The sequence below is a fragment of the Dendrobium catenatum genome, unplaced genomic scaffold (assembly GCF_001605985.2).
Source record: "Dendrobium catenatum unplaced genomic scaffold, ASM160598v2 fragScaff_scaffold_920, whole genome shotgun sequence".
NCBI classification, from domain to species: Eukaryota; Viridiplantae; Streptophyta; class Magnoliopsida; order Asparagales; family Orchidaceae; genus Dendrobium; species Dendrobium catenatum.
Genome location: NW_021319382.1, coordinates 856,778 through 880,477, shown reverse-complemented (window position 1 = coordinate 880,477; position 23,700 = coordinate 856,778). Strand labels below are relative to the sequence as shown.

The 23,700-nt window shown below is 35.6% G+C and overlaps 1 protein-coding gene across 4 annotated transcripts in view; it reads right to left on the bottom strand.

Annotated features, from left to right (window-relative positions):
* LOC110102830 (protein FORGETTER 1) overlaps nt 1–20,037 on the bottom strand; it is a 72,617-nt gene extending 52,580 nt beyond the window's left edge. Inside the window, exons 1-7 of one of the 4 annotated variants that reach the window (XR_003701647.1) lie at nt 19,421–20,037; nt 15,344–15,409; nt 15,068–15,241; nt 14,838–14,968; nt 5,663–5,739; nt 4,712–4,893; nt 4,449–4,526 (exon numbers count right to left, since the gene is read on the bottom strand). Coding sequence is in view for 2 of the 4 variants with exons in the window: in XM_020831313.2 (XP_020686972.1) it covers nt 4,449–4,526; nt 4,712–4,893; nt 5,663–5,739; nt 14,838–14,968; nt 15,068–15,241; nt 15,344–15,409; nt 19,421–19,834 (1,122 nt within the window). In the remaining 2 variants the exon portion in view is untranslated. Of the gene's footprint in view, nt 1–4,448; nt 4,527–4,711; nt 4,894–5,662; nt 5,740–14,837; nt 14,969–15,067; nt 15,255–15,343; nt 15,410–19,420 lie in introns of those variants that run through there. The other 3 variants (XR_003701646.1, XM_020831313.2, XM_028697351.1) reach the window with 3 other exon arrangements.
* Nucleotides 20,038–23,700: the final 3,663 nt, after the last annotated feature.

Below are 23,700 nucleotides of genomic sequence, written 5' to 3'. Positions count from 1 at the left end.
ACTCTGCCCAACTCTTAATCTTTCTGAGCCTTTCTTCATTCCCACTGCATACCAACAAGGCTTCTTGCCTCCAAAACATAAACACGTATCCGCTAAGAGTTTCCTCCTCATCTGTCATTCCCCATCGCTGTGAAGTATCTCTCCGCCTTGAAGATCCGAACCATAAGCATTCCTCCCTTTCAAAGATTGAAGCTTCAACTTCCTCATTCCCCATTCTCCTCCCCATTCACCCTGCTCATTGCCATACCTCTTGCCCATATCTCCCATCTGGTTGCCTCTCCCAGGCCGTGGGTCACCCACGATCTCCCTCTTTCCAAGCTTGAGGTGCCACCGATCCCCCTTGCATACAGCCGACCCCAATGAGGCTCCCTAGGGTAGGCCTCCCTCTGCCTCGATACGATCCTCCTCCCCACTAGATTGTAAGGCATGCTTCCTCCCTCCCTTCCTTGTAAAATTGATCTGGATGATTCCTGAGTATAGCTTGCCCTAGCATCTCCCATGAATCCGGCGGTGGAGTAGCCCCTCCTCCACGGTTTTGTGCCATACATGCCCCACATTGGGCCGCGGACCATGCATCCTCTCCATGGTCGATAATGTCAATGGCCTCCTCCCTTTTGCATTAGGTCCCTCACGAACCTTACTTCCACTTCACATCAACCGCTGCGCATTAGGTTAGGGTTAAGCCGAACCCCATGTTGTGTTGGCCCGCCACCATTTGTTTGAGTCATCTCTTGTAACCCTACATTTGAGTCTTCAATCGTTACTCCATCAAGCTTTCGTCAAAGGATGCAGAATTTCTCTTTGAGGGTGTGCTGAACTACCTTTCCCACTATCCAATTTTCTCTTCAATAGATTCAATACTTCGTGTACCCATCCCTTCCTTGTGGATCTAGAGCTCTAATACCACTTTGATGTAACTTGAGTTGCAAAATTCGGAATCCAGGAAAAACGGCCCAAAAACAGTGGAAAAATGGAGGATTTCTTGGATGAAAACACTCACAAACACTTCGGTTACTTAAATATCAAAAGACTTACAAGTTTCCACGGATACAATGCTCTCAATTCGAGAAGAGAAGCTTTCTCTCAAGCCCTAGATTAGAAAAACTAAAAACAGCCACCAAACAAGATGCCTCCAAAACAAACCCTAACTCCCTTTTAACTCCCACAAAAACCCCCCATAAACCCCTAATTACCCCTAGGGCAAACACATCATCCTCCCTCTTCAATTTGGTGGGCCCCTTGGGCCCACCCGCCTCCTCTCTCCCTTTCGGCCGACCGCCCAGGCAGGCGGGTTCTCCGCCTGCAGTACGTGAGAACCGGCCCTTTTTGGGCCGGTGTTGCTGTGGACTGGACCGGCCGGTCCGGTCCATCAGTATCACAGGAGGCGTCGTAAATCGACGACTATAATTTAAATCTTCAATTATGAGTTTTTTTTCCGAATTTTAGTTTTTATTTGATGTATTTCCTATTTTACCCCTAGGTTGGTTTATGTGAGTGTAGTGGCCCAAGGGGCAATTTTGTATTTTGAGTTTTCTTATGTTGTGGCCTATATATATGGCCTTAAGCTATTGTAATAGGGAGGGATGATTGATATTAAAAATTTGTGTTCCACACTTGTGTTCTTTTGAGAGGACAATAGTGGGATTCCTATGGGAAGGAATCGGAGTTTTTACCAGCCGCAGGATTGGTCCGGGCTCGTGACTTGAAGTCCCTTGGAGAAGGGCAAAGCATCACCCGTCAGTCTTCGGAAGAGTCCAAGGCTCGCGGTTTTTATCTTCGACCTTTTTATTTTTATTTTGTTCCTTCTTATTGTTCGTCGTCTCCATTTCCGCCATAAGCCGCCGGCCACCTCACCAGAAAATCCTCCAAACCACCGGTCATGGCTCCCTAGCTGCCGACCTCATCCTTTCTCCTCTCTCCTTGGGTTTCCTAATTTGGGGTGCATGATATTAGGACTTAATTTGAAATTCAAATTGTTTAAAATTTAAAATTCAAATTTATTTCCTAATTTAACTCACCTATTTTTGGAAAGTGATTAATGGAAATCAATTTGAAATTTAAATTCAAATATGAGTTATTATCTCACTTTCATAACTCCTAAATTCAAATCCATGAGCCTTAAACCTCCACATTCAATTTGACATTCAAAACTTTTCTAATTTTCAACTTCTATTTTAAGAAAGTTCATTCATGCAATCCTATTTGAATTCTGAATGAGAGGGGATTTGACTAAAACTTTCCAAGTCTCATAAATTTAAATTTGGAAGTCACGTTAACTCCCTAAATCCCTCCCGCTTTCCCCTGGATACCGCCGGCCCCATCATAGCTTGAGATGGGAAATTATTTCCTAAACCAATCCTTGGCTTTTGGGAAATAATTGCAAATCCCCCATATCTCTTCTTTGGCCGAATTTTCCTCAAGCCCCACCTTTTAAAATCTTTCCTAAAATCTGATTGGAATTTGGAAATTAAATTCCTCACTTCCTTCTCAATCCCGCTAGCCCCCTTTTCTATTAGGAAATAAGAGCCCGCCCCTCTCACTCCCGTGAGTTTCCTCTCAGCTTTTCTCTGAAATTCTACTCAGATTTCAATCCCAAAATCTGAAATTGTTTCAGTTTTCCTGAACATAAAAATTGGAATTTTTGGAACTGAATTATTCCTAAAGTCTACCAAGGTTTTTGTGTTTCTCTTTGAAAAGAGCTTGGGCTTCAACCTGCTGTTAGCCGACTCCCAAGACCTCACTTGGGGTTGCTTCTCTTCCAAATCAGCCTTAAATCCTCACTTAAGCACTCACCCAAACTCCTCCTTCCCATACCTCTATTTTCTCAAGAGAAAATCTGAGATTCCTCTCAGGTTTTGGGACAAGGAAATTTCTCAGATTTTTTTTTTTGGTGAAATCTGGTCTTGCTGTCAGATTTTCGAAGAGGAGATCCTCTCCCAAGCATAGCCATCCTACCCGTTCTACATCAAAGTCATCCCACTATGTGGGGTCGGCTAAACGAATCCTTTCTATTCATTGTGTCCTGTTAAGAGTCAAATTCTCATCTTAATCTAATAAAGAAATGTCATTTCTAACATTTTCTAATCAAGCATTTTTAGGTCTATCTCTATTTTCTTAACATAAGTCAATCTAATACATCTACTTGCCGTCGTTTTATGTGACCAAACCATCTAAGGCAACTCTCTCTAATCTTACCTTCCACTAGAGCTACTCCAACCTTTTCACGTATATGCTTATTTCGTATTCTGTCTCTAAGAGTAAAGCCACTCATCCACCTGAGCATCCTCATCTCTACAACACTTAACTTAATATTATGCTTCTCTTTTAATGGCCAACATTCAACACCATAAAACATTGCAGATCTCACGACCATCTTATAGAAATTTACCTTAAGTTCGAGAGGGACTTTTCCATCACACAACAAGCCCGATGCACTCCACTTCAACCACTGTAAACTTTTTAGTTATAATTTTAAAACTTATAGTTATATATTATAATTTTCAAGTAGCAATTATTGTATAACCATATCTTTCAATTATAGTTTTTTTAAAATATATAGCTAAATATTCATTTTAATCACAAATATTTTTACCAATCATAATTTATAAAATTTGACTTAAATTTTTAAAATTATAACTAAAAATACTATTAATTTTTCTTATTAAATAAACGATTTTTTTTTTATAATTACATGAAAATTATATCTAACTTTTTTAAATAAGAAATTACTAAATTACCCCTAACTTTAACACCATTAAGTCTAACATCCATTATTTTGGATGTTGAGACCACAATGATTCTATTTTAAAGAGTTGAGGAATCAAATGACCCCTCAAGATAGTTGGGGACCTTTTTAGTCCTTCCTAAAGAGTTGAAGAACCATTTTGATCCTTTTCTCTATATATGCTCAAAAAGTCTGCCAGATACAAGTCCAGATAAAAAGTTCTTCATTAAGCTTTCTCTATTGATTCAAAAAAGCATTCTACAACATAATAAGCCCACTCAAGTAATCATTTTTTATCTTTCCCATTCTTCTCATGTAAATCTAAAGACCATTCATCAACCATTATTGCAGGGTTAATCATCCGGATAAGCATTAAGATGCAAAACATAACAAATAGAACCATCAAATGACTCTAAACTTTAATGTAAGTAAATAAGCAAATATTCCAATAGTTTAAAAAAAATGTATTGCAATACCCGATTTCATAAGAATTATAAGACCAAGAAGAATTTACATCCATTTATATTCATGAAGAAATTTATGAAGCGTGCAGGGGTTTATCCCACCAAGTAATTGAATAGCACAACAGGTTTCCAGTTGATTTTCATATTGCAATGCAGTAAACCAGAATTAAAAGCAGAACTAGCCGATTGTTTTGCATTTTCTGATGCCTATTACTAAGAGTTAAACGAAGCGCTCTCTAGATATAGCACATTAAACCCACCTGTATCTCCAGTACAGATTCCCCAGTTCGAGTTGCCTGTCCTCCTGCTTCTGGAATTAAATTTTTAGCCTTGTGACACTGTCATGTATGCACAGATTAAAAAAAAAAAAGAATAAGAAGCATTAAAACGTTACAAAGAAGCCCAAACATTTGTGCATTCATTGAATCTTTATATTTTGGTCAACAAGAAGTGAATGAATAATGACAAATTGAAAATTCTATGCAAGACTGGGTGTAAATCAGAACTATGTATGTTCCCATACCTCATCAAATACTATGAGACCATCAAAATCAGATCCACACCACTGTAGCAACTGCTGTAAGCGGGAACGACCTTTCTCAGATGATGCAATGAGACTATTGTATGTCAGGAAAACCACTCCATCCTTGATGCCGACAGCCTTGGAATCCAACTTTGAGTAAGGAAGCTTATTCAAAGCATGTACTGCATCAAGTAAAACTGATGCATGAGGGCCTACCAAATCCAATATTTCACAACCACAAGCCAACATGTAGGGCGAAAATATTAAACATCAAGCAGTCCTTTTAAAGTCGGACATGAGTGTGCAACTTTAACAATGCACATCGTGAGAGTGATAAACAAGCAATAGAAAAAATGCTCGTGACAGGGAATAAGTATCTAATGGGCACACTTAAATTGGAGGCACAAAACTTTATATATATTTATATACATGATGGGAAGATTTAGTGCTTTAAATGGGCAAATTAAAGCGCATTGATATTAGTTTGTTAATTGTAACCATTGGTCGGTACTGAATTCAATTTATAGGAAAAAAAATGAAGTTTCAAGTGTGAAATGGATAAAATAACTCAATCTCAGGGAATTGACTTCAGTATTACAACTCAAGAGAAAAGAAAACTGGATCAATAATAAAATTATTAAATGTTCTCACCATTGACTAGCAGATGAATGAAAAAAAATAACAGATCATACAATGGAGAACCATTATATCTATTTTCCCAGATATACATGTAAAACCCATCCAACCATCAATCAAATACCCATTACTGCAACAGAAAAACAGGTACCTTATTACCATACAAACCTACAGCAAACAATATTTTTAAAAAAGAAAAGAAATCATCACCTCCCTTATCTCAACAATTTTGATACGTTAACGTTCGGAAATTATTCATATGTTACAAAGTGCAAATGGTACTCCGCTACAAAACAATATGGATAAGGGATTCACCTTCGACAGATGCAGCACCCACATCATCCAGATCTCTACGTGCATCAAACTTCAAGTCTGAACCAACTGAAATCCAGCTGTAAAAGGTCACACGAAGGATCAATATAGAGGGCATAAATTCTGACAATAAAAACAAAATAAACAAAAGAAAAGCCACACATCACAACATCCTGAAAGCACCAGTTTCAGCTAAACTACTAACAGGATTGGCGAGTAAATGTTCATAATACTAGGCTATCTCCAGGCACGGCTAGAGAAATTTTTTGCAACTTAGGTCAGCCTTACATAATTGATTATGTGGCCAATTAATCAACATGTCATTTCAAAATGGAAATTGAAGCAATATAACTGGAATTAGTGAAAAAAATGTACAGAATTTAAACCATGAATTAAATTAAATATAAAAACACAAAAGCCAGTTAAAGTTAATTGAATCAAGGAAAAAAGCTAACCCTAACACATACATAAGAATAAAAGCCAAAAAACCAAACCCAAGATCAAATTTCAAGCAGCATCCTAAATACGATTCATCCGCACATCTTAAAAAAAATAGAAATTCATTAATAAACTAAGCTTCCATGAATGACTCCAATAGTTATAGCACAACCTCTGAACCTGAAAACAATGTATGTTTTAGGATTGCTTAGGTATCTGTTAGACCGGTTCTCTGTGAACCGGTCCAGAACCAGAGGCAGAACCAGCCGCAGGTTTATAGGAGGCGGAGACTTCCGCCTCCTTTAAATGACATTGCTTAATGTGGGCGGGCCCCACTTCTCCAAGGGATTTGAATGTTCAAACGGAGTGGGGAGATTAGGATTTGGGAGGGAAATTAAAATAGGAAATATCTTGTATTAATAGGGATGCGGGGAATTAGGGAGTTTTCATGTTTTGTTTGATTGCAATTAGGGTTTTCTTGGAGGCTTGGGCTCTAGAACGAATTCTAGAGATTGGGAGAGTGTGATCCTCCTCTCGAATAGAGGATCTTTGTATCTTTGCAAGTTTTCTTTCATCTACTAGTAAAGTACAAGTGTTTGGGCGAGTTTTTCCCCATTTTTCTCTCAGGTTTTCTCTGTTTTGGTCCAGATTTTACTGTTTTCCTGCTGTAAACAGCAGGAGTTATCACGAATTGCTTCAGACTTTGGTTAGGAAGTACTTGAAATCAAGTATTTCCTATCAGTATTTTAGAGGAAGGTCAGAATTAAAGGAGATTTCCTCTGCCTTACATCAGGTCTGAACTCCAAACTACATCCAAAGAGGTTATAACGCAACTAATGAGTTATATAGACCTGGAGTACATTTAAATTTAGTATATTTTGATGTTAACTTGTAACTTATTTCAAGGAAAAAAAACTCAAAATAATCCCCCGATTATTTGCATGTGGCCAATTTTGTCCCGAAGTATCACATTTCTCCAATGTAGTCCCTTGACTAACTAAAATTAATCTCAAATGATTCTTCAGGTAATAATTGAATAAAAATTGAAATACAAAATCAATCCCAATGTAGTCCTTCGACTGTATAGAATCTATCCAAATTTAGTCTGTGGAGGATCATTTGAGGAATCAATTTATATAATTTAAAAAAGTATTTGGATAAATGTGATACTTAGGAACTAAATTGGCCAATTTTTCCCCATTTCAATAAATAGGAATTTTATGGCTTGTAAATGGAATGTTGAATTGCACTTGAAAATATTCCACTCCAAAATTCTTGCCCTTCTCTCCCTTTAATGATTATTTCTCTCTCACTAGTTGATGGGTCCCTCCCCTTTTGATACTGTTGACGCTTATTTTTGTTTCGACTCGACCCCGATCGAGCCCGACCAGGCTCGATCGTGCTCGATTGACTTAATTGACCATCGTCGAGGCAAAGTCGGCTCAAATTGGACCCCGATTTTTATTTAACAGAGATTCCCCCACTCGATGTTTGGTCGAGCGGGGGAATCTCTGTTAAATAAATTGTAAATTTTATGATTGAGTCCATAAGGAGATGATATTTTTACCCTCCGGGGTAATATATCATATTCTTATGCCGCACCCGATTATAAAATATGCAATCCGTTCGAGAATACAAAAAATTCTCCAACAGATACTACTACTGATGCATTCATATTTTGGCTTATTTTTGTTTTGATGTAATTTGAATATTATAATTGTGTTTTATATTTTTTTTATATGCTATCCAATGATGGAGAACATCCAATGATCATGGCAGGATGTGCTTGGGCATGGTAATACTTAGGTTTGCTAGCATTTTGGGTCCTTTTGTTCTTTAGGTTTCTTGTTGTATCTCGGTTTGGGCCTTGGCTGCTCTCGGGTTGGGCTTTGGCTGCACTGGTTTTGAGCTGAAATCTTAGGATCTTCTTAGTGGTAGCTCATTAATGCTTGAACTGATGTTTAGCTCATTATTTGGAGGATTAATTGCACTTCTTAGCTAAAATTTTTGAAAATGTATTCTTCTTTTAGCTCATTATGTGGAGTGGAGCTTACCTCTTCCCCTTCTTATGTCTCCTCGGTTTTTCCCTTGTGTTGTTCCCGTGGATGGTTGCTGGGTGCTGGTTGCTTTTTCGGTTTCCTCCCTGGCTGATTTCCGGTGACTGACTCTTCCCGTTTCCTGTGTTGCCTGCTTGGTTTCCTCCCTAGTTGTTTTCCCGTGGATGCCTCTACCCGGGTTCTGTGCTGTCTCTTTAGTTGTTGTTTTGTGTTAACTGTTGTCCTTCCTCTTCCCCTTACCTGATTGGTTTGGTTGGAGGTGGAAGTTGGTTGTTTGGCTCCCCTTTCTCTCCTATAAATATGACGTGTTTTTGTCTTGAGGAGGTTGTTGATTAATTTGAGATAAGTTGCTAAAAACCTGAGGATTTCTCTTGGAAAAGCTTGAGAGCTTATTCCACCTCTTCCTCCCCTCTATTTCGTCTTGGCTTCTAATCTCTTCTTCTCTACGCAAGTTTCACTCCACCTGTATCCTTTTTCTTGAGCTATTGGGAGATGTTTGTTGGCTAATTTGGGGACATTTGTCGTAGGAGTTTGGTTGGACGTTGGGCCCTTTTTGCTATGGTGGACCTTTGGTTTGCAAGCCTAAGCACTTTATCATATTTTTCCTACTTCTCGTTGCATAAGAGGAAACTGCTTGCCGGTTGTTCTGAGGATAATATTTTTATTTTATAATTTTGTTTCGTTTGATTCAACTTTTTGTTTGTTTTGGTGTTTGTATGGATGTTTGCAATCTAGATTGAATCGAGTTGGTTTTCATTTGTCCTTGTGTTCTCCTATTTGACTTTTCTTTCTAGTTTGCCTGCATCAAATTTGGTATCAGAGCGAGTTAGAAAATCCTTGGTTGGTGCGAGTCTTTTTCTTTAAAATCTAAGATGGCTAATAATCCGGGGGATTTGCAAAATATGATGCAACAATTAGCGGATTTGCAAAATCAAATGAATGAAATGGCTAACACTCTTGCTAACTTAAATGTCAACCATCATAATGTCCAAACATCTAAAAGTGAAGAAGTCCCTAGGAATCAAAATAGGCGACAAAGAAACTGAGATTAAAATATATGTTCACAATTTTGAGGGGAAATTACAACCTGACCAATTCATCGAGTGGATTGAAAAAATGGATCAATTATTTGAATGGAAAGAAATTTCGGAAAACAGAAAAGTTAAATTTGCAAGTTTAAAACTCACTGGTTATGCACTCACATGGTGGAAAATTTTACAGAATAATAGATTTAGGCGTGTGAATGAGAAAATACAAAATTAGGAAGAATGAAAGAAAAAATGAGGATGAAGTTCTTGCCACAGATCACGCGCAAACAATCTTTCAAGAATTCAATAACTTGCGACAAGGAAATCAATCTGGTGAAGAATACACTGAAATGTTTTACAAACTTCAATCTGGGAATGATCTAGATGAATATGAAGAAAAGTCTATCTCAAGGTACATCAACGGTTTAAAATAGACCATCCAAGATCAACTGAATTTGCACCACGTAATTAAAATTGATGAGGCTTATCTTATGGCTTTGAAAATTGAAAAACAACATCAAATGGGTCATAACAAAATAACTGAAACATATAAACGACGACCAACCAGCGGGGTTAAAACTCAATCTTCTTAAACTTCTGTGGGAACATCGGGTGTGAAAATTAAATCTTTTGAAACTCAAAATGTGGATAAAGGAAAGGGAATAATGGGGTCTAAACCTACTAAATAACCAAGATTAATTTGACCATGTTATAAATATGGGCTTTATGGTCGTCTTTCTGCAGCTTGTAGAAAAAATAACCCACCAAGAAACAATTAAATTGAAAATGATAAAGAGATAGAAAAAGAAGAAAACAAATCCGATCCTTAAAATGATATTGAATTAGAAAAAGTTGATGTTGAGGGAGATGAAGGTGAGCAACTTTTGGTAATCCGACAAATTTTGATTACTAAAATTGAAAATGGGGATAGAAGGCTTAGGAGAAATATTTTCAAAACCACTTGCACGGTTGAGGGAAAAATTTGCACTCTTATGATCGATAGAGGGAGTTCATAAAATTTTGTTTTATAATTAATGGTTGATAAGCTCAAGTTAAAATACAAACCACTTGTCAAATCTTATAAAATCTCTTGGTTCAAGGAAGGGGGTAAAGTTTCAATAACAAAACAATATTCTGTTAACTTAACAATTAGTTCTTTCAAAGATCAAGTTATTTGCGATGTCGTTCCTCTTGAAGTCTATCATATTTTGTTGGGTCGCCCTTGACAATTTGATCACAAAATCATTCACAACGGGGAAAAGAATACTTATACTTTGATCCAAAATAATAAAGAGTTCACTCTCTATCCTTAAAAACATGTGCCTAATTCGCCTGCCAAAAAAAACAAGGTTGCCAAAATAAACACTCATGAACTGCTTCTAAACACAAATGATTTGAAATATTTTGAGGTAGCTTACTTGGTTTGGGGAAAAGAAACTGAATCAACTCTTCAAATTCCTAAAGAAATTCAAGCTTTAATGGATGAGTTTTCTGATATAACACCTGAGGAATTATTTATAGGTTTGCCACCGATGAGAGACATTCAACATCATATTGATTTAATACTCGAAGCTACTTTGCCTAATCTTCCCCGTTACAGGATGAGTCCAACTGAGCATGATGAACTTTTTAAGTAACGAAATTGTTAGAGAAAGGATTGATTAAGAAAAGCTTAAGTTCTTGTGTTGTGCCTGCTTTACTAACTCCTAAAAAGGATGGAACGTGGAGAATGTGTGTGGATAGTAGGACTATAAATAAAATCACCATTAAGTAAAGATTTCATATTCCTAGGATGGATGATATGTTGGATATGCTAAGCGGTGGTAAAAACTTTTCCAGATTTGATTTGAGAAGCGGGTATCACCAAATTAAAATAAGACCTAGAGCTGAATGGAAAACTGCTTTTAAAACTAAGGAAGGTTTGTATGAATGGCATGTTATGCCTTTTGGGCTTTCTAATGCTCCGAGCACTTTTATGAGAACCATGAATCATGTTTTGAGACATTTTATTGGAAAGTTTATTGTGGTGTATTTTGATGACATTTTGATTTATAGCATTCACCCTTCTAACATCTTTAATCATGTGAGGCAAATTTTGCAAATGCTAAGAGAGCAAAAGTTATACATCAATCTTAAAAAATGTTCTTTCATGACTTCAAGTTTAATATTTTTGGGTTATATTGTGTCTGCTAAGAGAATCAAGATTGATCCTATAAAAATTGAGGCAATTCAAAACTGACCTACTCCTAAAAACATAAGTGAGGTGAGAGGGTTTCATGGCTTAGCTTCTTTCTATCAAAGGTTTATTAAAAACTTAGTTCTTTAATTGCTCCTATCACTGATTGTTTGAAAAAAGGGATATTCAAGTGGATACCTCAAGCTGAAGAAACATTTGAAATCATTAAAGCAAAAATTAGTCAAGCTTCCATCCTTAGCTTGCCAAATTTTGAAAAGGTTTTTTAAGTTAATTGTGATGCTTCTCATGTTGGTATTGGTGTTATGCTTAGTCACGAAGGAAAACATATTGTTTGCTTTAGTGAAAAGTTGAATGATGCTCGATCCAAAATATTCTACTTATGACTTGGAATTTTATGCTATTGTTCAAGCTTTGAAATTCTGGATATATTATTTAATCCAAAGGGAATTTGTTTTAAATACTGATCACAAGGCTTTACGAATTTTGGGCTCTCAAAAAAATCTGAATAAAAAGCATGTCAAATGAGTTTCTTTTTTGCAAGAATACACTTTCGCATTAAACATAAAACTGGTGTGCTAAACAAAATAGTTGATGCTTTAAGCAGGAGATCTCATTTGTTGGTAATTGTTTACCCAACCATCACTTCTTTCAATTTTTTAAAAGACACTTATACGAATGATCCTGATTTTAAGAGTATTTGGGATACTTGTCTTACTTCTGGAACTGATCCTTCTGCTCAATTTATTATTCATCAAGGGTTTTTGTTTAAGAGTTCTAGAGTTTGCATAACAAAAAATTCTTTAAGATAGCAACTTGTTCAAGAACTTCATAGTGGGGGTTTGGGTGGACATTTTGGGCAAGGAAAAATTGTTGCCTTGGTTGAGAAAAAATATTTCTGACCTCATATAAGAAAGCAAATTGCTAAGCTGGTAAAACAATGTAAAATCTGTAAAACAATGAAAAAATATTTAATAATCATATATGACAGCTATATCAAACATTACAAGCATTACATATTGATAAATATCAAACCATTGCAACCTTTAATGATCTAATATAACATTTCACTTGCAACCTTTAATGATCTAATATAACATTTCACCAACAACATCGAGTAGAGATAGTTCCATCTTTAAGTTGAGAAATCACTTCACATTTAACATGTGAATGGTTACACATTTTGGGCAGAATTGCGAAAAAGTCCAACATGCAGCTAATAGAGTAAGAAGTACTTGATAATCAACGTGGTGAACCAAATGGTCCAATAAATTTAGTTCAAATTTGCTCCAATTTGTTGATGCATGATTTCTGACAATGAATATGATTTGTGCATTCAATGTGGGGCATATTGACAATCATATTCTCATCATCACACGAGAAGACAAAGTGATTTACATTGTTTGTTAAAATTCAAAGCCAGCTTATCTTAATGATAGATCATATCATACAATATTTTATGATATTCCAAAGATTCAAAAGCCTAAATCAATTCCGAAATATCAAGCAAATGTATTGAGTTGCTTTATAAGGATTATTTTTGTAATGATTCATGTTCTGTACTTCTGTGAATAAACTTAATGACAAAGATTAATAATTATTAATTGAAACTTTTGTTGAAGGTTGTACGTGAGACTATATTGAACCTAAATCGGATATCATATTGATTCCTATTGTAGACACTAACATATCTTTTGTCTCAAATTTTATTAAGATGATGAACAAGGTCGATTCCATGATTCTAAAACTCTCAAAATTCTTTTCCAAACAGACATGTTGATCTACAAATTACAAAGTTGATCTATGCTTCCTCTTAAAATGTAAAGGATAGGTTTATATCACCACTTCTACAACTACCACATGGTTGAAATCTTATATAGGATTGTTCCAATAATGATGTACAATGCATCGCGATGTTTAGATCTAAAGCATCCAAAATTTTACTTCTTATAAGATTGTATAATATGACATCAAGAGATGTCCATAAACCATTTTTGCGGCCTCAACCAAACTCAAAGAAAAAAGCTTTTGCATAACACTTTAGAGAACAATTCTATATTCCCCAAAAAAATTAATGCAACACGAGACAATATTTCTTAACTTTTTTCTAGAATACTATAACATTTGTATTATTTAGGATTTATTTCAATATAATTTAGCACATTCTAGGATTATTTTATTTAAAAAATAATGATATAATTATTAAGAGTTATTTAGATTTAAATTACTTTGGTCATATCTTATAAATATGTTTCTATAAATAAGTATTTTGTGGATTGTAAATGATTATTAAATAATGAATTGCAATTAAACAAGTCCTCTCCCTAATTCTCTTTCCTCATTCCATTCTATGATTCTTTCTCACACCTCTGGTCAATGGGGCCATCACATCCTGATCTCAATCTCTCCTACATTGTTAAAATGCCTATAATAGTACCTCAATTGTCGTTATCGCAACACTCTCTCTCCAATATCCGTTATATTCCCACAAATTCAAGAAGAAAAATACAATCAAAATCAAGAAGTGAAAAGAAGAAATCAATGCTATGTGTGGAATCTGATTGTGTTGATCAATTTGGTTGTTTTGTTGTCTCGGACCTCAAATCTTGTTGTGTACACTGGAGGGTGCAGAGGGTTTACCCCCACAACTTGGGTTAGGTGCTCAGCAATCCAAAAAAAAAATTTCTCGTACAATAACCCCCGCGCAGCGTACCTAGCGCCACGGAGCTGCGTACCCAGCGCCCCGGGGTTGTATTCCCGAGCGTCCCGGCCATGAACGACAGAGAGCAGAGCATTACAGCATCCTAGATATGGTGCCGCAGCGGTGCCAGACAAAGGCTTGAGCGTCGCAGCGCTGCGAGACAAGTTGGATAGTTTTCTTTCTCATTTTTTGAGGGGTTACATCCCTTGGAGTTTATTTACTTGACTTTCTTTTGTATTTTCAGTTAGGGCAAGAGTGAAAACAGTGCATGTGAGAAGAGAAGCAATGAGAGATTGAAAGATAAGAGAGATTTGTACTTATTTCTCTCAATTTTCATAGTGGATTTCTTGATGTGGTGTGGCTCCATTTTTTTCCTATTTTGAATTTTTTCATGTTAAATTCGGGTGACCTTTACTTTTCTAGTGCTTTTACTTTCTTTCTTGTTTTGTTATTGTGGTATTTACTCCTCATCTCTCCCCAACAATCAAATACCACTCATCAAATTAAAAACAAATTCCTTCTTGACAGCATAGCATAATATAATAAGAGGTAAACAAATGGGATAATTAAAATATAAAAACATAAAATATTTTATGAAGAATGATAGTTTAGAAGCGTTTGGTGCTGTTACTGTAAGAACGCTAATAAAAATACAGAATTCACAACCTCTACATATCTTATAGCAATATAGGAGAAAGAAAGAAGACAGGGGTCAGCCCACTCAATCATTATAAAAATTCACTATCTCTACATATCTTACAGCGCCTTCTGATTTCTGTGATGCCAATTCTCCCAGATCAATCCAGCAATAGTTCGGCCTTTACCCACACCAGCACCATCACCGATAAAAAAGCCGGCTCTTGCACCATTTTGGAGGTGTTGAAGGTGCCTCTACCAAACAAGGAAATAAAAATCATTGCATTGATTGCTCTCAAGAATCTTGAAGAAATGGATGCATTCAGACAAAGCTAACAAAAAGCTGAGAGAAACCTGGCAAGCATAAACTATTGTCTCAATCTGTAAGCAAGACAAAGACTTAGACTTCTCCAGCTCATCCATTATTTTTAGATGGTATGTAGGCTCAGGAGGTTGCACAGCTGACAAGGAAGATGTTTCCACAACAGGGTCAGGGTGAGGATCACCAAGAGATAATTTCGGAGGGCGCTGCAAAATGAAACTGAGAATAATTGCAAGAATAATGATAGTAAAGTTAACATATCACACTTATATCATGCCGCACAAAGTACCGAAATGATACATGCTTACATAGTCTATAAATGTCTCTCCAACTGCACCACCTTCATCTTCTTCTCGTTCTACATCAACTGCAACCTATAATATCTCACAGAAAAAAAAAGAGTCATGCATAACATAGGTAAAGTTATCACAAAGTTAAGGGAATAATTCAAGGTAAGGTCCTAATAAATTTAAATCTACTGCTAAGCATTCTCATATTTAAATCTACTTATGGCAATAGAAATGTCATTTTAGGATCTAATGAAATATATTGATGTCTAACATGCACCATTGGCGATTTGATCAAATCAAGAAGTGGATGTGCATCTTCAACCAGATGAATCCTAAAATCTTCTTCAGTCAAGAACTACCTATCTTAGGTTCATTATTGTCTCGTGTTTTCTTGATGCATTTTATTTCAACTAAGCAGCGTGGCTACCAGAACCAGATGAACGACAAAGTAAGACAAATTCCACATGGCTGCCAATTTCTACCATGGATGCTACATTTCGGCTACTATAGACTAGAGATCTATAATGGGGTTCTACATAGTTCGAATTCAGATATTTGATCTGCTTGGCTTTGCCCAGCTTGGACTCAATTAAGCCAAGCTTTGCATATGCCTTATTAGTTATCCGAATGCGATCCCTGTAGTTTGTTTTGAATCTTTCTTGGCAGGAAGTGAAGGGCGTAAGACTTAAAAGCCTCACTGAAATACTCCTAAACTTGTGTGGAAAAAACACTTTGTTTTGGGGTGGTGGTTGTTTGATTTTCTTCTTTGCTGGTTGTAGAGTTATTCTCTATGTAAAGGCATAACTAGACTTTTAAAGAAGTGAATGTATTTGGCAATGATCATAAATTTCAGTCAGTTATTTTCTTTTACTTATAATGAAGTAACTCCATATATCCTTTATTAATCAAATCTCAATGCATTGTGTAAGCCCTTTTAAGTACTAATAAAAGAGTCGAATGCTTTGAAGGTGATATAACCACCTAATGCTTGAGACATTAGACGCAACTCTAAGCACTAGCCCAAACAAAGTGAGACACTAAAAGAGAAATAATAATCACTTAATAAATATTTTTTAATTATAATAATAGTCATTAGATTACATTATGTTAGACAAAATAATGATTTTTAAAATTCCATTACATTCTAAGTTCATAATTCTTACCAAGAAGAATTAACTTAAACAAACAAAATTACCCTACTTAGGTTTATAGCATGTATATCATAAAGATGATATTATCTTACAATTTATACCATCTTTTGCATCAATAATATCTTCATTATCAATACATTTATAAACCGGCATCCCTTCTCCTGAAAACCATCCTTTTCATATGTAATATTTTAGACATTAGAACTAAAACCTATTTTGCACCTATATTTGATTAAACTTGTTTACTGTTGTTTACTATTGCACATCCTTGTTTATATAATTATAGGTACTTTTTTAAAATCATTTTTATCACATCCTCAAAATCAAAAAACATTTTTGTACCTCATATTTAGCATTATCAAATATTAGCATCCATCACTCTAATCAAGGAAAGGCATTCACCTCACTAAATGGTGATTGGCGCCTTAAGAAAAGGCACTTGCTTAGGCATGCATTGGTAATGGTGACGCCTAGGAGGAATACAAGGTGTTATAGCCTTGCCTAGCCTAACCTCTCCTGGGTGCCTAGGCAAGTGCTCGATTGTCCTTTAACAACATCAGCGTATATGATGATAAATTTGATCCTATTCAATATTCAAAATTATTAATTTAGTTGGTCACAAAATAAGTACATGGCATACTATGTAGATATACTTTATGTCCTAATTTGATCTCAGTGTTGATATTTTGTTAATTTTACTTATTAGGAATGTTAAAGAAAATAAAGCATGTAAATAGTAAATTTCGTAATCAATTTCCTTGAAATGCAAAGATAAATTTGTTAAAAGTGCATTGAAGAATACTATGCGCCAACAAAGCAAAAGAATACACACTCTTCTAGAAAAAGCTTGAGAGCTAGGCTAAAATTAATTGTGCTAGTGCATATCAATCTCGAGTTAAGGATCTAAGTTTTGGCTAAAGCAACCCATAATTTATTCTAACAATAGTCTACTAATGAATCTACCCATTGTAATCACATGCTAATACAAAAAACAGTTCTTACCCCCAATAACTATAACTAATAATAGGGTTGCAAACGAACTGAGTGTTCGACGAGCTGCTCGTGGCTCGGCTCAATAAGGGCTCGTTCATGTTCGTTTGATAAGGTAAACAAACGAGTTTGAACACTCTTGATAAATACTCGATAGCTAAATGAACAAGCTTGAACACCGTGTCGTTCAGTTCATTTATGTTCACAAACAGTCTCGCTTAGAAGCTCGTGAACAAGCTCGCTTAGAAGTTCGTGAAAAAGCTGGCTTCGAAGTTCGATTAGAGCTCGACTAAAAAGCTCTATTAGAGCTCAATTAGAGTTTCAAAAATAAATAATACTAAATCTACTAATTTAATAATTTATTTTTACTAATTTAATATTTTTAATTTTAACCATTTTCATTAGATATATTTTTTATTTTTATTTTTACAACATTTTATTAATCTTCTACTAAAAATTTATAAAACCTCTGCCGGTCCCGCCTCAATTTAAAAAAAAAATTATTAAACTCTTGCCCTCTCTCTTTCTCTCTATGTAAAATATACTCCCACCTCAATTACCCGCCTGCCCTCTCTCTCTATATATTTGGCATTTTTAACTTCCTCATGTCTTTCTCTCTCCTCCGCTGTGTCAAAAAAATTTATAAAAAAAAAAAAAAAAACTTTAGGCCCTTATAGTCCCACACTGCCTGGGATAAAATAGTTAGGCTATATAAAAACAAATTCATCTTGTGCCTGGATGAAAAGAAAGCTGGAGCGGTCTGCATTGTATGGGCGGAATGCTCAATGAGATTACTGCTTCTTAAACGAGCGGCTCGACAAGCTCGAAATTAAACGAGCTCGAACATGAATTTTTTGAACGAGCTCGAGCTCGAACAGGTGTCCGAGAAGCTCGACAAGCTTCCAGTCGAGCTTGAGCTCGTTTTTGACAAACGAGCCTGAACTTGAACAGGCCAAAGCTCGGCTTGGCTCGGTTCGTTTGCAGCCCTAACTAATAACAATCAAACACTTTTTGCTCTCTTCCTCTACCTTCCATATTGTTTTCTACCCCTTAAAGTCCATGATATTTCCTATAAACTTAATAACTATGTCTGCCCACCAATAGCTAGCTGTGTCTTTCATAGAAACTAAATGTTTTACATAATGAAACCATAAACACAATAATTCCTCTTTAGTTCCCTTGCCACATTCCTTTAAGGGGGTAGAAAACAATAATTAAATGTTTTACAAAATGATACTACAAACATAACTACTCTTTTTTAGTTCACCTTGTCGAATTCCTTTCAGGATGACCGTCCTAGAACATTTAGCTTTCCAAGTACCTTAGCTGTATATTTTTTGGAATCCTTGTCGTACAGTTAACTGAAAGCATCACTTTAGCGTCATCAATGCCTATCAATCAAGTTCTAGAGGCCAATATATGCTTCTGTATGATATGATGGGTCATAATAGGTTCTTCACTGCCAATGCAGAAGTAAATATTCTTATTGATTAAAGTTGTGTATTATATTAAGTTAAAACACTTGTTATAAAACTGGTAATTGTTATTAGTGATATTTACTAAGGAATACAAGCATATTAATGGATGTAAAACTGAAAGCACTGTTTAATTCCATAAAGATAAGCAACTTGGCATGTGCATTGCTTTCTTAAACCCGAAAAAACAAAGAATTATCTGTTCATAGCACGTGATGCAGTCAAACATTACTTCAAACCACTCCATTCAACAACACTGATTAAAACTTGTCTCAGTAGCATGCCTTCCCGTACCTAATTAGCCCGCGAATTCACCTCAAATTAGAGCATAGCCCTCGAAATAGCAATAAAACCGCAAAAATCGGAAATAATTAGAACTCGAACTAGCAGATGACCTAATTAAAACCCAATAAAAACCCGGGCATAATCAAAACAAAACAAAACAGGATAGACAGAGAAAGAGTTTGTTATTGAATTACCTCGTTGGTCTCTTCAGGCAAGTCCTGGGGAACTCCGGGGATCGAAGAGGAGCCGACGGATGAGAAGTACTGGTGCAGCTTGCTGAGGTCGACGGCGAGGTCGACGCCGCACTGTGGGCAATTGAAGCGGGTGAGGCCATGGGGTACGTTGAGGATGGCCTTACAGCGGGCACAGGGGAGCTGGATCTTGGTCGGATCGATGCCCTGCGCTGGCGGAGTTTGGCGGCGGGTGGCTCCTCCGGTCAACATGAGCTCCGGCGGCAGCATCTGCGGTAACTGGCACTTGGGGCAACTGAACTCCGTTATTCCGGGCGCCACCGTGAGGATCTCGTGGCAACGCGCACACCGGACCTGGCAGCTTCCAGGCAGCGGCGGCGGAACCGACGGCGCCGCCGGCACCGACGTATGGCCCATTTCGTCTCTGTTTCCCGTGCACCCGCCTCTTTTCCCCAGAAACCTCTTCGCCTTCGTCTATGTATCTCTGTGTTGCGAAGAATTAGAGACAGAGAAACAGTGAGGAGCGAAAGCTTTCTGGCTCGGCTGATTTGAAAAGACGACGGCGATTTGAAGTGAAATGGAACGTCAAGCCGTCAGGCTTTGGTCTGTTGCTTTGCGGGCCTTCCTCATTCTTATTCTTTTCTCTTTAAGAAATTTTCTATAATTTTAGTATTAAACAAAAAGATTATTTATTTTAATTTTTTATTAAAAAAATTATTTCAATAAAAAAATTTCAAAACCAAATGCATAATCCGGAATTATTTAATCAAACTTTCTTGTAAGAACTCGCTTGAAGTTTTAATTTCAAAGTTTTTCACCACACTAACTATTATAATTTTGCGAGAAAATTTTTATCGTTGTTTATGACTAGTTGTTAAAGAGTTATTGATTTTATCTATTTGGTTATCTAGACTTAAAAGGTTTATTGATTTCAAGTGCAATGGCTTTGTCTTCTCCATCTAAGGATTATGGATTGACCAGTGCAACGGCATTGGGATTAACTCACTGCGTGTTAGGCTCTCGAACATTTAGCAATTTAATGAAGCATTGTGACACTGAAGATTTGAGCACTGTGATGCAACATCACAAATTTTATTTTATTTTTAAAATATCTTATTCCATTTATAAAAAATCTTCACCACCCCCATCCCATTCAGGGGCGGAACCACCTAGCCCCCCAGGGGGAGGGGGCAATTGCGCCCTCCCCCCCTTAAAAAAAGTAAAAATTTGTTTATTACATTGATATTTAGATAATATGTTTCTTTTCATCCTTTTTTTACTCTTTATTATAGGAGTTTTTAGGTAATCCCCCCTAAAAAATTAAAATATTATTATCTTTAGGTAGTTGCCCCCTAGCAGAATTAAGCACATTTTGTATATGTGTTATTTATAAATTTGCCACTCTAAGAATCAAGACCGGTTCCGCCCCTGATCCCATTGCATTGCAGAGTGAGATAGGGGAGAAGGGGATGAGGAAAGGAGGAGATAGAAAGCTAGTATTTTTTATTGCTCCAATTCCAAAAGTTTTTCTGATCATGATAGGTAATCTTAACCCTAACTCTGTTTTGATGATTTTGAATTTAACTATTCTATTTCTCCTAAATTTGATAAAAATATATTATCTTCTAATACAGACCGTTCACACAGTGTACATTTTGATATATGGTAAATATCATTATCCAAAACATTTTGGCATGCTTATGTTGTGATTTTACTGGTTTATATATATATATATATATATAATTTCATTTGAAATGTGCAAAGTAATAAAAAGTATAAAACGATCAATAGTCAACATATTAATCTGAGTATGAAATACATGATATGCATAAAATTACTTGTCATTTGGCATAACATGCACACTGATGAGCACACTAGATAAATATACATGCTATGATAATTGCATTGGATGTGTACTATAATATACATGATATGACATATGTCTAAAAGCAAGAAAGGTTGATTGAAAATAATTGATTGATTTAGGATGGTCAAAGACATATTATCATGCATATGACGGTGGGTCAAAAGGCCTTTCTATAAATAAAATTTGTGGTGTGATCCTAAAAGACATGAAAATGGGTGTATAAGGAAATTGACTAATATAATATGACACGTTGACGGGCAGTAAGTGATGACTTCTTACATGAAGTTACTTAACTTGTGACATGTGATAGATGAGACCGATTTATGTTCACATGATTTATATGATTGAGCTTGATTTTTTTGTGATCTAGAGGACTTACAATAGTTGATATGGAAAACAGTATTTGTGTCAAATATCCTATCTTGATTATTATTATTATTACATTACATATGAATATCGTAACAACACAAAATATGGAAGCATATTTAAAAATTTATCTGAATTGTAGCACTACGATGCTGAGATTGTGAGGGTTAAGATATTGGCCTTTGAGCGCAACGACTCTAGAAAATGTCGGAGTGGCATTGAAACCTATGTTTCTACAGTAATTCTGGATTCAAAATGCGACACCGCTGCATTGGGTCCGAGAGTCTTGGTGCTAGGCCACTACTATTATTTTTATATTTTTTAATTCTAAATATATATGACATTATCCCTCACCCACCCTCATTCTCTTTACTTGGCTGGGAAAAAACCAAAGGAGTGATTAAGGCTTCGTTTGGGACGGCTTTTTTATTGCTTTCTAAAACGGAGTTTTAGTACAAATTTTTTTATTTTTGTACTAAAACTCCGTTTTAGAAAGCAATGAAAAAGCCGTCCCAAACGAAGCCTAAGAGAAAGAAGAGAGGAGAGAGAAATTCTATCAAGACATTTTTCATTTTTGTGTGTAACCTTTTTATGAAAAATTATTATATTCATTGAAAGTAACAAATCTCTTGTTTATGTTATCAAATATTTTAATTTCTACGAATTTATATCTCACAAATCTATCAAAAAATCTATTGTCACTTAAATTTGTGAGCTTTCATCATATAACTTTTGATATGTTATATATTTGATCATTGTGAATAATTTGATATGATTTCATTATATTTTCATCAATTAAATATATGTATAGATAATTCTCGGCAAAACGAGTGAGAAAAAGATATACTGAAAATGTATTGAAAGTACTTTAATTTGATATGAAAATACTGAAAATGTGATATGGACTGAAACTATTGATGTAAATGAATATGAACACATGATTGGGAGCATGGTATCATATGTAAAATTCAAATGCATAATCCGACATTATATAATCAAACTTTCTTGTAAGAACTCGCTTGAAGTTTTAATTTTCAATGTAAGAACTCGCTTGAAGGTATATATGAGCCAAAAGATGGGAATTAAGTGTCCTCAAAGACAAAGTAATACGCTATTGGAGTCACCTCTTGAATCCTATGGAGGACAAAGTGTTGTATCGGGAGACACCACTTGAACTTGTAATGGTCATCTCTAGAATCTTATTAATCACGTAGATGTTTCTAATATTAATTCACATGATTCAAAGAGAATTGTAAGGAATACAGTGATTGGGAGACATAAGAGGCGACTAATTGATAGTTATGAGTGTATGAGCAAGATCAAAATACATTCTTCTAAATATCTGAATATTGTTACTTATATTATGATTGTATTGATATTAACTACTGTTATTGATTAGTGATTATTGTTATTATAATTGTTATTGCAACTAACACTGAGGATATATACTAATATTGTTACTAATTATTGACTGAGATGGGTAGTAATTGGATAGTTCTAATGTGGATTTATTTTGGATTCATAATTACATGCATATGTTTGATTGAATTATCATTTGTTAGGAAAGAGAATTGTATTGAGTTCAAAAGATCCATCTCTGAAAGATATACCAAATGAGAAGAACACAATAAACTCAATAAGTTCTGACAATATGATACAATTTACTAGTTTGACAGCCCAACTAATGAGTGACGCTCAAGTAGACAAACTTGAGAGGAGTTCATCATTACTTTCAGAGATTGGCTTATATCGCTATCTGCACGACAACAGAAGCAAGAATCATTCACAAGATTAAGACTTCGTTTGAGACAGCTTTCATACTGCTTTCTAAAATGACTTTTTAGTCTAAAATTTTGTAATTCAAAAAACTTTTTGTATTAAAAAGTTGTCCCAAATGAAACCTAAAGCAGAAAACTTAACTGTCATACCGTTTAACTTTGAACAAATCATCAAATCAAATTTGAATCTCTGAGTCTAATACTCACTTCTTGAACACAAAGTATTATCCATTATTGAGATTAATTTATGCTTCGGTTGGGACGACTTTCTT